Below are 18,229 nucleotides of genomic sequence, written 5' to 3' on the forward strand. Positions count from 1 at the left end.
ATTCATTTTATACAAGAAATGTCCCTATAAAGTTGCATAAACGTGGGCGTAAAAAGTTTGGGAGGTGGGATTATTCTGCGTGGTGGTGGTGAGTAAGTGTTATCTGCCTGATCCAGACGCAAAAACAGTTTTCAATTCACAATAATTCAGCGTTGAGTGTGTGGTAGGAAGAGGAAGAGAAACTCTGTGCAACAGCAGAACAACCAACAGTGCATCTGGTGAAACCATTCCATGGCCCACAAGTGTGGTGGGTATCCATTAGGTGGCCCTCATACTTGGGGCCACCTGATGGGAAATTCTGCTCTGGGGCCCGGTTCGGCTTCGCAACCCTTGAGAAATTCATATCAACCTGCTCCACATTCATACTGGTTATTAAGAAGGCTTAATGAGTCTTCTTAGATGTGTCACGGTAATTTATAAACCTTTCATAACAATGGTGCATCGAATCTCCTCACTATTACCAAGATCATTTAAAGCACCGACTGGACCCCTAGACTTTGACTTTACACTCTTTGCTTATCTTCTATCTCTATGTATTTCCACCCTTGTGTTCAGGTACGGTGCGTATATTGGATCAGATGCACACAATCCGATATATAAACTGAAGGAGTAAAAATAACGCGTTTATATGAGAATGTAAGGAGTGCTGCAGATATAGCAATACAATGGAAACTGTATACATTTTTACTAGTAATATAGCACAAAAACATGAATAATTTTCTATTAAAATCCATCATTGATTCTCTAACAGAGGAAGTAACCCCTATTACAATGTTGTGGATAGAATGGAATGTAGAGGTGGGGGTTTAATAATCAAATACTAAATGTAACCCTTTAAGGACACATGACTGAGATGTTCCGTCATACTGGCCTTTTACTTCTGAAGCTGTGTCCTTAAGGGGATTAGCAATACAAATTCCAAAATTGTCAACTTTTTATATATTTTCACTTTACACTGAAAGAGGCTGGGGTTGCCTTTGATATGACCAGCATACACCTCCCCCCTCCCCAAGGCAGTGTTTTGCGGTCAGAATGATGCAGGCTTCGTGTAAAGTGAAAAACAAGAAGTGGATGAGCACACGCGATTCTTCATTTGCTGCTGTACGATTTTAAAAGTAACAGTGCTCTGTACGAATGCTCCATTAAGGAGTGTAGGAACTCTGTACCCTCTGCAAATACAGTCCTCAGTTTAATATTTGTAGACACGATTTACTAATTATTTAACATTTTTGGAATAAACTTTTAAATAAATGTATCCAAACATATTAGATCATTTGTAAATATCTTATACAAACATATTACATCAAGGCCATTATGTGAATAAAAGCAAGCAGAGCGAAATGGTGCGCATGAAAATCCAAGATAAAAAAATGTGCATGTATATAAGAGAATGTCACAAGACATTTTTATTTTAACAATCCTAAATTCCTCTCTATGATAAATATATATATATATATATAAACCTCACCCCATATACAAACAACAAATACTGCAGTGTTCAATAGCACTTCGAATGCTACATAAACCCAAGCAATGACTTGCTGAAAAATGTTAGTATTAGGGTCATAATATGCAGTGCCTCAAGATTAAATATATGAAAATAATTCAAAATAAATATGACATTATTTATTACGAAGGATTAGGTTTCTATTCAAAGGGTCTTTTAATCCAATCCATGCCAACGTTGTGGTTCTTAACCCTGATGTTGAGGAACACAATTAGGTCCACGTGTGATTACAGTCTTCTTGTTTGAAAATGCCACATTGGTGCATATGAATTGTCAGGCCACGGGCAACAGCCTACAATAAATAGTTTTAATGGAGAATCCCTTTATATATAGTGAAGAATCGAATAAAAACCATTTTGTGTGTGAGCCTGTTTGCAGGCAAGTAAATTACCTCTTTCTGGAGAGGTGGGCACGTGTTGTGTAATGTCTACATCAACCTGTGAGATGGTGCTTTCAAGATGTTGGGATTCCAAAAGGGCCAGGAGAGGTCCATCCTGTGGTTGCCGTTTGTTTGCTGCAGGGCAAAATTTGGTGAAAGATTTAGTGAAAAACATGGACAACTTAAAACATAGAAATAAGGACCTGTGATCAACGGGTTATCTCAGTTGTACGATAATTTCCAATTTGAGAAAAACTCTCCAGGACTCTTACGTGTGCAAGTTAAATATACATCCCCAGGGTGAAAATTCTCTGGTGGGGGAAGGGTACAAGTGTAAAACTGGATTCTTACGTTTGCAACTGGAGTAAAAAAAAAATGAACATTTAATAGGAGACTGACTAATGTGGGTGGGAAAGCCACTTTGGTATATATAATGTTTTACTGGGGTAATAAACAGTTACACTTCTTTTCTGTAGAAGTAAGGAATGCACTTGACTTGTCATGGCATGGAATGTTTTTGTAAGGCAGTCATTAAAACAAACTTTTTCTTAGTTGCGGACCCTATAATAAATACGTTTCTATTTAAAAAAAATAAATAAAAAAAATAATAATTAAAAAAAAAAAAAAGTTTTTTTTTTTTTTAAAAACAACTTAGAATAACAAACGGCTAAAAGGTCTAAAGAGACTCACTTCGGAGATTCTCTTAAACACAGAATCTTTATGAAAAACTAAATTAATAGTTAAAAGTCATGTAAAGGTCAATCTTTTGGGGAAAAGTAGAGTTTCTGCCACTGGTGTTGATGCCTGATGTGAATAGGCATCACCTAACAAAATGCATAAATAGATGCTCATAGCACTTTCTTGCGCATGCATGAGATCCTCCCGAGACCCCGTTTACGCTCATGCATGTGCAACTTGCATTGCAGACAATGGATCCTAACAGATGAAGCAGTCAGAAATTAAATAAGTATGGCAAAGGATATGATGGCATGAGGAAGACCAGCATAGGGTACGGAGAATTACACCCACCATCACAACTTTCTCTGTATGGATTTTCAGAGAAAAATAGCAAATTCTGAAAAGAGCAAATTCTCAGTACCGTGTTTGCATGGTACTAATGTAACAATTTTCACATTAGGATATTATGGTTTTATAGTCTCCCTACTGTAATTTACGAAACGGCTGATTTTTATATATATATTATTTAGTGATTTTTGAATTGACAAAGAATGCAGATTTTTGCTCATTTACTCTCAGCTTAATGAATCTTTCTGTGGGTTTCTATCTTATACATTCTTGGGTGTCTGCAGAAGATTTATCAGGCTTATGGTGCAAATGCTTGTACTAGTAATAGAGCAGTGATTGTTTAAATCAGCAAGCATTGACCTTTTAAAAAGTAAAGGGACACTTTAGGCATTGTAGTGGCTTCTTTCATTGAAGTGGTTATAGTGTCCGGCGTCCCCCGTACCATCTTTGCATTCAGTATTAAACTATTTAAAAAAAAAATGTATCAAAAGTTTTAATGCTAAACAAGAGTCCCCAGCAGCCCATCCCCTCTGTGCTGCTTGGGGTTATGAAAAAGCATTAGCCTGAACTGCAGTTGGCAGCTGTGATTGGCTGGGAATGACAGCTCACATTGCTGGTATGAATTGGTATAGCTAGAGGGAAGTAATCTCTGCCTGAGCCATAACTCCTAGCTAGGCTGTCAGTAGCCAGGTACCACATTCAGAGTCACACTGCTCAAAAACGGTTTAACATTCAACGGAGGAACAGTTAGGAGACTTCAGGCACTATAACCATTTCAATGAGCTAAATTGGTTATGCTGCCTACAGTGTATCTTTAATTAGAGAGGCAGTCCATCATAACACTATAGCTTATTGCAGTGGTTATGGTTTTAGTAGAAGTTTTAAAACTGTTCAGTGCCGTAACACCACCCACTGGCTTCTAATCTTTTACAATATATTTGCATCTACATATAAATATATGTACACACATATTTAGAGCAGTACCTGCTAAAAATAATTTGGGGGTAAAACCCACATTACATAGATGGGGAGTTTTATAATAAAAATGTTTTTTCTAGTACATACAATCCTTTAATTTTTTTATGGTAATGTCTTAAGAAAACATTACAATGAGCCAGTTTTACTTAATGATCTGTGAAGATAAATTAAAAAGTTAAATTTACACCTGGCTTTACATTATCGAGTCTGGCACTTACCAGCTTGCACAATGTTTAAGCGGTGCACTGGAGATTTCACTTTGTGCACACATATCCCACCTCCACTGTGTTGACACAGCTCAAGGATCACAGTCATAACACGATCCGAGGTTTTCACGGCTTTGCTGAGGCTCCTTGATATTTCGTCCAAATCGGATTCTTGGAGACAATGGAGAGAAAATTAGATTTTTCAAGAACAACAACTATTTGCTGTCCCAGACTAAACTTTCCCTCATAAAAGGGACATTAAAGGATCACTATAGTGTCAGGAAAACAAACCCGTTTTCCTGACACTGTAGTGCCCTAAGGGTGCCCCCCACCCTCAAGGTCCCCCTCCCGTGGTGCTTAATCCAGCGCCGGGCTCCCGCAGCGCTGGTGACCTCTCCTCCCCTGCCGACGTCAGCTCCCGAGGGGAACAGAATGCGCATGCGCGGAATGCGCATTCAAACAGTCCACAGGAACGCTTTTCTCAATGCTTTCCTATGGGCGTTCTGCACTCTGGATGCAAGTTTCACATCCAGTGTCGCAGATGCGCCTCTAGTGGCTGTCAGGAAGACAGCCACTAGAGGTCGGATTAACCCTGCTATGTAAACATAGCAGTTTCTCTGAAGATGGGGAAGATGTAAAAAGTAAATAAATGTGTTTGGCTTTTTAACGTATCCACCAATGCAACACTTCAAGTACCATTGTGGTGGAATCTCGGTGAAAATAAATTTAGTAGGCCGAGATTACCACGTGGCATGTGTACGTGCATATGCTGACGTATCGATCAGTTGGTTGCACGAGGCAAGATACGATCAGTAGTGTACGGAGCATGTGCAAGAATACAGGATATAGTATTCCCCATCTCCATTGTGCTGGACAAGCCATGCGGTCAAACAGGAAGTTAATTCTTATTTGTGTTGATTGGTTAAGAGAATGTGCGGGTGGAGCTTAATATGGGAGGAGTTATGTGCCTATATAAGGAGCCTGCACTATTGTCCGGGGCTCTGAATTTGCTGTATTTTGGTGACATTAGTCCCTCTGAGTCCCGATCGGTGATCCAATAAAGAATCTCTTCCTTCCTGAAGAAACCTGTGTCCATCTCTCTGTGCTTGGCTTCCGTCAGTTTCTCCGGTATCATTTGGTGCATTGGCCGGGAAGCTCATCGTTCAACGGTAGCTGAGAGGCAGAGGCGTGAGACGGTCTATCTTTGCCCACGTTCTCTACGGCTGCACCCCTGAACTTCTGCGTGGACCTCGCTTCGTCTCGGCGCCACTGGTCTGTTGTCCAGGAGATCATCGGCCTCTACGTGAGAAGTGCTGGGGTGTCCCCGTCGATGAGTGTGAACTCAGGTTCAGGAACGAGGAGGTAAGACAACTGCTGTTTTAGACGGCAGGACCCACTAGGGGTATACCGATTGTGCGGTAGGCCCAAAGGGGTTTTGAATCTGTGTATCTGCCCCCTCTGTCGGAGGGAAGGAGCGAAGGCGCACCGCTCGATCGAACGCTCTTTAGTCAGACCGTTTGATTCTGTTAGTCAGGCGGGGCTCTGGTGTAAATAGCCCTAGCCGGACACTGGTGTCTTGTCTAGACTAGCGTTCTAGGGTGTATATTTTGTTCGCTAGGTCGGAGGGACCGGGAGACTAAGCGGCGCCTGTGTAAATTCGGTTCGCTAGTTCTCATCCTATCTGGGCTAAGTGGGAAGGCGTGTAAATTTGGAACCCACTAGACTTTTGATAGTGCGACTAAGAGGCGTCTGTGTAAATTCGGTCCTCTAGCTCGCTATATATGTGGTGATTGGGCAGTGTGGCTAACCAAAACGTATGTAGATTGTTTTTAGGTAGTCCATTCAAGGTACTGGCCAATAGTTTAGTTGGGAATTGTAAATGTGATAAAGATTGTTTAGTAAACTGTATATCTTGTTAGATAGCGCGAGCTCAGCCGTCTAGCGAGAGTGTTAATAGTGTGTTGCTGTATCATAGTGCACGGTACCATAACCCTGTATATTTACTGACACTGTATATAAGTACTAATCATTGTCGTCTATTGCATGTTTAACACCATAACCACTAATAATTGTATTGTGACCTTAACTTGTGCTTTGACCTATGCTAACCGTACTGTAACCGCTATTTGTAAAAGACGATGTTACTGGGGTGTGTTATAGACGGGTAATTCGTATATAGAGAACTATAGCGTGGGTGACTGTATAGTTACGCCAAAGGGCATAATATTGATTATATAGTGACTGGTGTAACAGCTGTGTGTGTACGGGAATTCCCTGAGTGTTTATTGTTATTGTGTACGTTTCACTTGGTAACCGTACCACGTGGTGCTGTTGCCAGAGGAAACGGGTGTGACTGTTGAATAGTACGCGTGTATAGTATTCGTTGTCGACGACGTTCCATTGTTAAGTATGGGTGCGTCGCAGTCAACGATTCCGGATCCCTTAGGTTGTATGGTGAAGAATTTTAAAAAGGGATTCAAAACTTGTGATTTTGGGGTTAAGATGTCTCCTGTACGTTTGGTCACTTTGTGTACTAGGGAGTGGCCTACTTTGGTTGCGGCATGGCCGCCACGTGGCAGTTTGGATCCAACTCTGGTACAGCGCTTACACGTGGCTGTATCAGGTAGGCCTGAACTTTACGGCCAGTTTCCTTATATTGACTGTTGGAGACAGGCCGTAAATGACTCGCCAAAATGGCTTCAGACGTGCCACGAGGAGCAGTGTCGCCTCATGGTAGCTAGGACTTGTTCGTCCACTAGGACTGGTGTTAGGCCCATTTTGGACACGCCCCCTGAGTCCGAGATCCCTTTGCCGCCCCCTTACTTTCCGTTAAGAGGAATTGACGCAAATGCAGGAAGTCCTGCAACCCTCCCCTCATTACCCCCATCCACTTCCGCTTCCTCCTCCAGTACAGACTCCACCCCCCCTCGTACTAAATCTCCCCTTCCGGAATCAGAACCAACCCCCATTAAATCCGAATATCCTGATTTGGCGCCACTTCAGACTTCCGGTCAAGCTTCATCTAGCTCGACTCGAAGTGTTTTATTTACAACCTTTTCCCAAAACCAAGCTCCCACATCCCCATACCCTATTTCTCCCCGACTGGAACCCATGACTGACGCCCCTCCACGTAGCCCCATACAGACCCGACAACTGACCGGTACCCAACAATTAAAACACTATCAGATGCCTCTTCGTCTGAATCCCGGGTCAGCTTATATCGATGCCGCAGGTCAAATGGCACACGCTGACCCGGTCTTCGTATATGTCCCATTCACTACAACCGATCTTTTAAACTGGAAGACCCACAATTCCTCGTATACCGAGAAACCACAAGCTATGACTGATCTGTTCACCTCAGTAGTACAGACACATAACCCGACATGGGCTGATTGCCAGCAGTTATTAATGACTTTGTTTAACAATGAGGAAAGGACAAGAATTAATCAAGCAGCCATTAAAGCGCTAGAGGATAAAGCCCGTACTTTGAACCAAGCCAATCCAGCAGCATGGGCCGCAACACATTATCCCAATACCGATCCCGACTGGAATGTAAACGGTGCTGATATGGTCCAACTCAGAGCCTATAGAGACGCTATAATTGCTGGCATGAAAGCCGGAGGAAAGAAAGCCATTAATATGTCGAAGACAGTTGAGGTGATTCAGAAAAGCGATGAAGCGCCCAGTGTCTTTTATGACCGATTATTGGAGGCATACCGCTTGTATACCCCCTTTAATCCGGAAGACGCAGATAATTCCCGAATGGTGAACTCCGCCTTTGTCAGCCAAGCTTACGGAGATATTAAGCGCAAGCTACAAAAGTTAGAAGGGTTTGCAGGTATGTCAATCACCCAACTAATGGAGGTAGCGAATAAGGTTTATATGAATAGGGAAACAGAAAGCAAGAAAGAGGAAGAGCGCAAGATGCGTAGAAAGGCTGATATGCTAGCGGTAGCGATCTCAGGCGTAGATAGACAGGGCCCAGATAGAGGCGATAGTAAGTGGAATGAGGAACCTCTAAGTAGAAATCAGTGCGCTTACTGTAAGGAAGAAGGGCATTGGAGAAATGAGTGTCCGCGAAGAGAACAGTCTGAGAGAGACAGACCTAGGACAGGTTATGGAAACTTTAGAGGCAGAGCGAGAGGTAGAGGAGGCCCCGGAGGGAGTAATGGTAATAGAGGGAGTAATGGGAACAGAGGAAGTGTTAGGGAAGACAGGTATTTTCCAGCAGCGCAAAGGTCCCGCGATAGAGAAGGTAGGGACTTTGTAGGATTGGCTGACACGGTCATGGAGGACTATTGATACCGACCGGGCTCCATCCCCCTTGGTCGAGCGGAGCCTATGGTCGATGTATCAATAGGGGGAAAAAGGAGTGCGTTCATGATCGACACTGGTGCTGAACATTCAGTGGTGACTAATCTAGTTGCTCCTCCATCTGGAAGGACTATTACTGTGATAGGAGCAACTGGAAGAAGTGCTGAAAAACCGGTTCTTAAAAGTCGACTCTGTACATTGGGAGGCCACATAGTAAAACATCAATTCCTTTATATGCCTGAATGTCCAGTCCAATTGCTGGGACGTGATATGCTAAGTTACAAGCGCAGATTACGTTCCTACCAAATGGAACAACATCCTTAAAGTTTAATGGACCTTCAGGTATTATGACTTTATCCGTACCAAAGGAAGAAGAGTGGCGACTTTATACAGCGTTGACTATCCAAAACCCTAGGAGTGATGAATCCTTATTCAACATACCAGGAGTTTGGGCAGAGAACAACCCACCAGGACTGGCCCGCAATATTCCACCTATTAAAATCGAACTAAAACTTGGGGTTTATCCAGTGAGCCTAAGACAATATCACATCCCGCAGAAGGCTAAGAAGAACATACAATCTTATCTGGATAAGTTCATACGGTATGGTATCCTAAAATTCTGTACTTCCCCCTGGAACACCCCATTGCTGCCTGTTCAAAAGCCCGGTACAGATGAGTATCGACCTGTGCAGGACTTGAGAGCAGTCAATGATGCGGTTGTTAGTATACATCCAGTCGTGCCCAATCCATATAACCTGCTTGCTTTAATTCCGGGCGGGGCTACTTACTTCACAGTCTTAGATCTCAAAGATGCCTTCTTTTGCCTCCGAATTGCCGCAGAAAGTCAATGTATTTTCGCTTTCCAATGGGAGAACGCTGTAACGGGCTCGAAACGCCAAATGACCTGGACAAGACTGCCCCAAGGGTTTAAAAATTCACCTACCCTATTTGGTTCAGCTCTAAGCCAAGATCTACTGGATTTCGAGTCCATCCCAGGAGAGTGTGTATTGTTACAATATGTAGATGACTTGTTGATAGCAGCAGTTACAAAAGAAATATGTCAGCAAGCGACGCACGATCTACTACACATTCTCTGGAAGGCAGGATACAAGGTGTCTAGAAAGAAGGCTCAGTTGTGTTTGCCAACTGTCAAATATCTGGGATTCCATATCTCTGAAGGTCAAAGAATTATGGGGCCAGAGAGAAAAGAAGCTGTCTGCCAAATACCAATACCCAAGAATAGAAGACAAGTGCGAGAATTCTTGGGGGCAGCAGGCTTCTGTAGGATATGGATTCCCAACTACGCGATACTGGCAAAACCTCTGTATGCAGCTATCAAAGGTACAGAGCACGACCCCTTCTTATGGACTCAAGAACAACAAACGGCATTTGAAGATGTGAAGAAGGCTTTGATGAGTGCCCCAGCATTAGGTCTACCTGATCACACACGACCATTCTACCTGTACGTACATGAGCAAAGAAGAATGGCTGTGGGAGTATTGACACAGTACTTGGGATCATGGCAAAGACCTGTTGCCTACATGTCAAAGCAATTGGATGCAGTGGCCAGCGGACTTCCACCTTGTCTAAGAGCCGTAGCTGCAGCCGCCCTGCTAGTAGCTGAAGCCGATAAACTCACTCTGGGTCAAGAACTTTATGTACGAGTCCCACATGCAGTACAGACGTTGTTGGATTACAAAGGAAATCATTGGTTCAGTAACAGCCGTATGACCAAGTATCAAGCAATGTTGTGTGAAAACCCAAGAGTGCATTTAGAGACTGTAAATACCTTAAATCCAGCTACCCTTTTGCCACAACCTACTGAAAGTCAACATGATTGTTTGGAAGTAATGGATGAAGTATTTTCGAGTAGACCAGATCTTCGTGATTTTCCCATCCAGAACCCCGATGTTCAATATTACACCGACGGCAGTAGTTATGTGAAAGAAGGGATCCGCTATGCAGGATATGCAGTAACAACAATAGACAAGGTGATAGAAGCTCGGCCACTGGCGAAAGGAACATCAGCACAAAAGGCAGAATTAATAGCACTAACACGAGCGTTACAATTGGCTGAAGGTTTAAGAGTGAACATCTATACGGACTCTAAGTATGCGTTTTTAACCAGTCATGCCCACGGAGCTTTGTATAAAGAAAGAGGACTACTGAATTCAGAAGGCAAAGAAATCAAATACGCAGCCGAAATCCTACAACTATTGGAAGCAGTGTGGGAGCCGAAAGAAGTCGGTATCATACATTGTCGAGCGCATCTGAGAGGAGATGGTGATGTGACCAAGGGAAATCGGATGGCAGACAGTTCAGCTAAGCGTGCCGCTGAATCAGGAAGACAGGAGTATGTGGGGCATATAGCTGCTCTTATACCAACTCCACTGTCTCAATGGACTCCAGTTTATACAGCTCAAGAAGAGGAGTGGTTAAAGACTGAACCGGGAAAGTATTTGGAGAACAAGTGGTATCAGCTAGACGATGGAAGAATAGTCATACCAGCATCACTAGCGGTAGAAATTGTCCAAAATTATCACAACGGGACACATTCTGGGAGAGACAGTACAGAAGAATCTCTCAGGAAACATTTCTACATACCAAGATTGTCCAACTTGACTCAGGCCATTGTACGCAGATGTGTAACGTGTGCTAAAAATAATGCAAGACAAGGACCAGTAAAGCCACCAGGAGTCCAGTTTATGGGGGGACTCCCCATGTCCGATCTACAAATAGACTTTACAGTGATGCCTAAAATCGGGTGGACATCGTTACCTGCTGGTAATTGTGTGCACCTATTCAGGCTGGGTAGAAGCATGTCCTACTCGTACAGAGAAAGCAGGAGAAGTTGTGAGATTCCTGCTACGAGAAATAATACCCCGATATGGACTACCCTGTTCTATAGGATCGGACAATGGTCCAGCTTTTGTTCACCAGTGCCTACAGCAACTGACTCATATGCTTGGTATAAAGTGGAGGCTTCATACTGCATATAGACCCCAGAGTTCTGGTAAGGTAGAGAGAATGAATAGAACTATTAAGAACCAGTTGGCTAAAATGTGTCAGGAAACCCAACTTAAGTGGAACGTTCTCTTACCCATAGCTCTATTGCGAATCCGCAGTACCCCTACCAGAAGGATGGGCCTCTCTCCTTTTGAAATCATGTATGGGCGACCACCTCCCGTAATTGGTAACTTAAGGGGGGATTTGAGTCAGTTGGGAGAAGGAATTACCCGGCAGCAGGTTGTAGAGTTGGGTAAGACTATGGAGGAGGTACAGAAATGGGTACAAGATAGATTACCTGTGAATATTTATCCCCCTGTTCATAGTTATCATCCAGGAGATCAAGTGTGGATTAAAGAGTGGAATAATGTACCGTTAGGGCCCAAGTGGAGAGGTCCTTATGTTGTTCTTTTGTCTACCCCTACAGCGATAAAAGTAGCCGAAGTGACTCCGTGGATACATCACTCCAGGGTTAAACCAGCAGCAGTCGATTCTTGGCAAGTTACAGCAGATCCAGAGAATCCCTGCAAGATCCGGTTAAGACGCACTACTCAGTCGGAGTAACGAGGAATCGTGTGGATTACAAATTTTATTGTTACAGGGATTTGGTGAAGTGAGTGTTTTAGACGGCCATAATAAAGCCTGTCCGCTTACCAGCACATAGTATATAAGCCAGGAAAGTCTCGAAGGGACACCTGTGAAGACGAGCAGAACTCCATTCCCTGCAGCCCTTACATCCTGGAAGCTAAGGTGCCTTCGCACGGACGAAGACTGAGGATGACGGCGAAAGATGTGCTTTTGATAGTGTTTATTTATATGTGTTTTTATATTCAGGAAGGTAGAGGTACCGACACTCCTAGCTGTGAGGTATGCATTAAGACTACGAGAACAGGTAACCATATTTCCCAAACCCTAATTTGGCATTCACAATACGAGTGTAAAGGAGATGTATCGAGATGTAGATACCTAAATATAGACTATAGTGTGTGCCATTTAGGAGTAGGAGAACCTAAGTGCTTCAGTCCGGAGTATCAACCTCGTACAATTTGGTTGACTCTCAGGAATGGAGATCCTCAGGGGACCCTAATTAATAAGACTGTGTTAGAATCCGTACATTCTTCGGGTGTTCTGCTATTTGATGCATGTAAGGCGATATCAAGTGGTAGAAAGCCGTGGAATGTATGTGGGGATCTTAGATGGGAGAGGACGTATGGGTCTAATGATAAATATATTTGTCCCAGTAATAAAAATAAATATGTGAGTCCTAGATGCCCAAATAGAGAGTATAACTTTTGCCCATATTGGTCTTGTGTGGGGTGGGCAACTTGGGGACAGACGGTAGATAAGGACATGATAGTGACTAAGTTGCCGACTAGCCCATATTGTAAGTCTATGGAATGCAACCCAGTCCATATACTTATAAATAACCCCGACAAGTTCTTAGACAAGTATGGAAATTTATTTGGGTTTTAAATATACGGGACGGGTTTAGATCCTGGGACAGTATTATTTATAGGGATAGAGACTGATACGGTATCCTCCCAAACTCATCAAGTATATCATTCCTTTTACGAAGAGATGAGTATAGATAATAAGATCCCCCATAACGCTAAAAACCTGTTCATAGATTTAGCCGAAAGTATTGCCGGTAGTCTTAATGTTACCAACTGCTATGTGTGTGGAGGTACTAACATGGGAGACCAATGGCCTTGGGAAGCAAAGGAGGTAATGTCCGGTTCTGAGGCAGTTGACCAACTAATATCTACACAAGCCGATTATCATATGAGTGTTAGAGGTAAATCTGAGTGGAGATTAAAGACCTCCATCATAGGTTATGTTTGCATAGCAAGGAAAGGAATAATGTATAATACTTCTGTAGGAGAATTAACTTGTCTAGGGCAAAAAGCTTATGATGATGATACTAAAAATACAACTTGGTGGTCGGCTTCAAATGTCTCAGAACCATCTAACCCGTTTGCTAGATACGCCAATTTAAAGGATGTGTGGTTTGATCTATCCATCACATCTACCTGGAGAGCCCCAGCAAATTTGTACTGGATCTGTGGTAAGAAAGCCTATTCGGAGTTGCCACAGGACTGGGAAGGGGCATGTGTGTTGGGTATGCTCAAACCATCCTTCTTCTTGTTACCTATTGAAACAGGTGAGACTTTAGGTGTTAAAGTGTATGATGTGAATCATAGGAAGAAAAGGGGACCCATAGAGATAGGCGCCTGGGAAGATAATGAATGGCCTCCCCAGCGTATTATAGATTATTATGGGCCAGCCACGTGGGCAGAAGATGGTACCTTTGGTTATAGAACCCCTATTTATATGCTCAACCGCATTATAAGATTACAGGCGGTGGTTGAGATTATTACTAACGAAACATCACAAGCGCTCAATCTTCTAGCAAAGCATAATACCAGGATGAGGACAGCAGTCTACCAGAATAGATTAGCCTTGGATTACCTTTTGGCAGTAGAGGGAGGTGTATGTGGGAAGTTTAACCTGAGCAATTGTTGTCTTCAAATAGATGACGAAGGGCAAGCAATAGCTGAGCTTACTAGCCATATGGTTAAACTAGCGCATGTGCCTACTCAGGTATGGAAAGGGTACAATCCAAGTAGTTGGTTTGGTAGCTGGTATGAGTGGTTTGGAGGGCTTAAGGCAGTGGTAGGTGGAGTCCTACTGATTTTAATGTTGTGTCTACTCCTACCGTGTCTTATACCCTTAGTAGTTAGATCTGTGCAAAGTCTGATAGAAAATATAGCAGAGAGGAAGGCTGCTGCACAGATAATGGCAATATATAAATATAAGGCTCTAGATCAGGGAGAACCAATGCAGGAAGATGAATGTTGAAGATTCACATCATAAGATAAGTCTGGTCTGGTTCATGGTAACTTGCGGTGTATGCAAACCAAGGTTAAGTGATGCCTCAAGTAATTGTAAAATATCAAGAGGCATCAAAGGGGGGAATGTGGTGGAATCTCGGTAAAAATAAATTTAGTAGGCCGAGATTACCACGTGGCATGTGTACGTGCATATGCTGACGTATCGATCAGTTGGTTGCACGAGGCAAGATACGATCAGTAGTGTACGGAGCATGTGCAAGAATACAGGATGTAGTATTCCCCCTCCTCCATTGTGCTGGACAAGCCATGCGGTCAAACAGGAAGTTAATTCTTATTTGTGTTGATTGGTTAAGAGAATGTGCGGGTGGAGCTTAATATGGGAGGAGTTATGTGCCTATATAAGGAGCCTGCACTATTGTCCGGGGCTCAGAATTTGCTGTATTTTGGTGACATTAGTCCCTCTGAGTCCCGATCGGTGATCCAATAAAGAATCTCTTCCTTCCTGAAGAAACCTGTGTCCATCTCTCTGTGCTTGGCTTCCGTCAGTTTCTCCGGTATCACCATAACCACTACAGCTTGTTGGGGCCAGAAGTGCCCAGGAGCCTTACCATTGTAAGTAGTCAAAACATTTTTGAACTATTTGACTTCTTATCTGGAGTCCGCCGCACTGTATGCCCGGTAATGCCGGATCTTCTTAAGGAGGAACTACCATAAGCTCTCTTGTGCTAAAAACTGCAATGCAGGTTTTAACCCATTGGCTGATAACCATCAGCATTTGCCATCAGCCAATGAGCTAAGCCCTGCCTTACAGGGCATAGCTCAGGAGAGATAATGAACATCCCTGCTTAGGAACTTCCGTCTCTCTGGCATTGACAGAGTTTTTAGGTTTTCGTTTCGGAGTGAGTGGATTGTACGAAGAGATCTATGGAATGGGTTTTTAAAAAACTTTGCAACGTAGATATACTAGCTACATGTTTAAAACCTTCACTTTCCTTGCTGTTCAACAAAGAGCATCACATGTGTGTTGGAGAATGGTCCAAGGTAATAGTGCAAAAGACGGTTAATGCTCCGAGGGCATATTATGCATCTTTGCAGAATCATATAATTAACAAGTTACAATGGCTAGTGCAATACTCAACGTACACATAGAATAAGTTACAATACCAGTCAGACATGTTCACATAAAGAGCACACTATTCAAATCATAAGCCTTCAGCTTCTGAGGGTCACTGTCTTATGATAGCTGATGATTCCCACAAATATACATGATTAAAAAGGGGTACACCAGAACCACTACAATTTAATATAGCCAACGGAGGAGTGGTGTCTATGGCAAAACCAGCACTGTGGGAGAAAGGAGATTTGATTTTTTTTTTTTTTTTTTGGTCATAAAGAGGGACCCAATATAAAAAACAACAACACAATAGGCATAAACTCTGTTAGAAATATGGGTTTGTACTACCAACGTTGAGTTTGTTGCAAAGGAACATATTATTCTAAATCTTTTTATCTAAACATTTAAATTATGATGAAAACCAAAGCCAGTTTTATAAATGCCATGTGCACCCCCATTAGTGGAATCTTTTCATAGTGTGATACCCATCAATGAACAAATTGGTACAATATGTCATCTTAAATTTGACCTCTAGATCAATAAAACCTATATTCCCCAGATTCCAGAAATCAACCCCCTTACCTTCCTCCTCTGCATCAATTATACAGCCACCTCCATTCTTCATCGGACATCCGTAGATGCCTTCGACCTTTGGAGATTCATTATTGACTGTCAAATTCTCTTCCACCTTGTTAGAGGTTTTAACTGTAAATGCAATAAAAATACAAATATTGCTATAGTGATACCAACCATCAAATTAGAATCTGGTATGGAGTTGTTACAAAGACATTGGCCTGACGAAAACACTGACATTTGGAAGCCAAGTGGAGCTCAACAGTGTGTTCTTTTGAGTTTTATTGATGGCTTTATTAAAGGGCCACTCAACATAACAGCTTTGCGTGATAATGGGAAAGAGAGTACTCAGCACCTAAATCTCATCTCTGACCCTCAAGAATGCTGAAAGAAAAAAGATGTGTTTAAAATGACATGGGGACCCTGGCCACCCAGTTAGCTCCTCAGCAACAGATAATTTTATAGAGAGGGGAGGTAGCTGACCTTCCTCTGCAGCAGCAGAATGAGCTTCAAGGAGAGGAGGTTGTTTGCTTCCTTGTCACAAGCTCCTGGAGACTGGCCTCCTGCCTACCAATTATGGGCCAGGTCCGGAGACCCTGTTCTGGCCCTAATCGACACGGCTTCCCCAAGAGAACTGTTCACTATCCCTTGTTCTGTACCATCCCTTCTCCAGAACGCTCCTGTTGCCTGGCAGGTATTCGCACTCAAAGTACCGAAAGGTCTCCAGCGGCACTTGGCTGCAAGCCACCTGGAACTATAACTCTGCCACTTCACCTCGTAGTACCAGTCACTTTGGCTCACTGTTTTGCCCCACTTCCCGACCTGACAAGAAAGGGGTATTTAGAGGGAAGGTACTACAGATCCTAGAGTAAAATCAGAGAGCCACCGAGAAATCCCCCCTTTTTTTTTTTTATAGCTGCAGGAGCTCCCGGTATTCAACCGGCAAATGCCACTTTCACCATGGAACGCTGGAGCGGATCGCAGCTCCACCGCTACACGCTGAAGCTTCAAACAGAGCGCTTCCGGTCCCAGTACCACCTACCAGGGCGCTCTTTGGAGGGGAGCTAGAGAAGGTGGCGAGGCCTTATAATACAGAGCTTGGTATGAATACCTCTTTCCAATCAAGGGCGTTGTCCACAGTGGGCCCGGGTACCTGGGTAAGCCGTGGCACTGGATGAAAGCTATGGGAGTTGAGAGGGTGCCCGGTTCTTGGACATATGAACTAGACAGAGGGAAGAGTTGCTGGTATCCCAGAGGTCTGGTTGAGGAATAAAGGATGAAGGTGGCGTGCAGAGAGCACTAGGGAGAGAATGTAGTCGGCCTCTCTCCTCAGTGGAAGAGCCAGGGAGAGAATGAGGGCTGCATCTCTCCCCATCAGCAGAGTAGCTCCAATGGAGAAAATGTAGCAAACTTGTCTCCCCAGCAGTGGTTTGAAAGTGAAGCAGTGGAGAGCCAAGTTCTCTCCCTAGTGGCAGAAGGAGTTCCTGGGAGTGGAGGTAGATGCCTCAGCAGCAGAGTCAAGGACAGAATGCAGACGGCATCCCTCCCTCGTGGCAGAAGGCGCTACAGAGAGAGACAGCAGTCGGCCCCTCTCCCCAGCAGGCAATTGGGATTCAGGCAAAGATTGTAGGTGGCATCTTTCCCTAGTGGCAGTGCCAGAGCCAAGGAAAGGAGTCGTCAACCCCTTTCCCGAAAGGCAGAGGCAGACTCTGGGAGAGGATGCAGACGGCATCCCTACCCAGCAGCTGTGAACAAGTTGTCAGCCTCTTCTCCCAGTGGCCAATTAGAATCCAGGGAGAGAATGGAAGTGGTATACCTCCCTAGCAGCAAAAAGAACTCCAGAGAAAGACTGTAGTCAACCTCTCTCCAGACCAGCAGAGGGACTGGCTTAGAGCGACATCCAAACTGGCATGGAACAAGGAGACCTAACTGGAGCTATTTTCCTTGATTTTGCTAAGGCCTTTGACACAGTAGACCACGACATTCTACTGCACAAACTCAAAAACTCAGGTATTGGTGATCATTCGCTAAACTGGTTTCGATCGTATGTATCGGAACGCTCACAATATGTGTCAATTTCTGACAGCGACTCCCTCCCTCTCCCAGTCACGTGTGGTGTTCCCCAAGGTTCCATTCTCGGCCCCCTACTATTTTCATTATTTATAAATGATCTGCCTAATGTCTGCAAATCCTCAAATGTACACATGTACGCAGATGACACAGTAATCTATGCGAGCAGTTCTGATCTACCGCAGCTTGAGTCTGTGCTCCAAG

The 18,229-nt window shown here is 43.6% G+C and overlaps 1 protein-coding gene across 1 annotated transcript in view; it reads right to left on the reverse strand.

Moving 5' to 3' along the window:
* LOC134615002 (myosin light chain kinase, smooth muscle-like) overlaps positions 1-18,229 on the reverse strand; it is an 81,427-nt gene that overhangs the window by 57,950 nt on the left and 5,248 nt on the right. Inside the window, exons 2-4 of the mRNA XM_063459328.1 lie at positions 15,965-16,087; positions 4,109-4,267; positions 1,899-2,021 (exon numbers count right to left, since the gene is read on the reverse strand). Coding sequence (XP_063315398.1) covers positions 1,899-2,021; positions 4,109-4,267; positions 15,965-16,087 — 405 coding nt within the window. The remainder of the gene's footprint in view (positions 1-1,898; positions 2,022-4,108; positions 4,268-15,964; positions 16,088-18,229) is intronic.

Source organism: Pelobates fuscus, chromosome 6, assembly GCF_036172605.1.
Source record: "Pelobates fuscus isolate aPelFus1 chromosome 6, aPelFus1.pri, whole genome shotgun sequence".
NCBI classification, from domain to species: domain Eukaryota; kingdom Metazoa; phylum Chordata; class Amphibia; order Anura; family Pelobatidae; genus Pelobates; species Pelobates fuscus.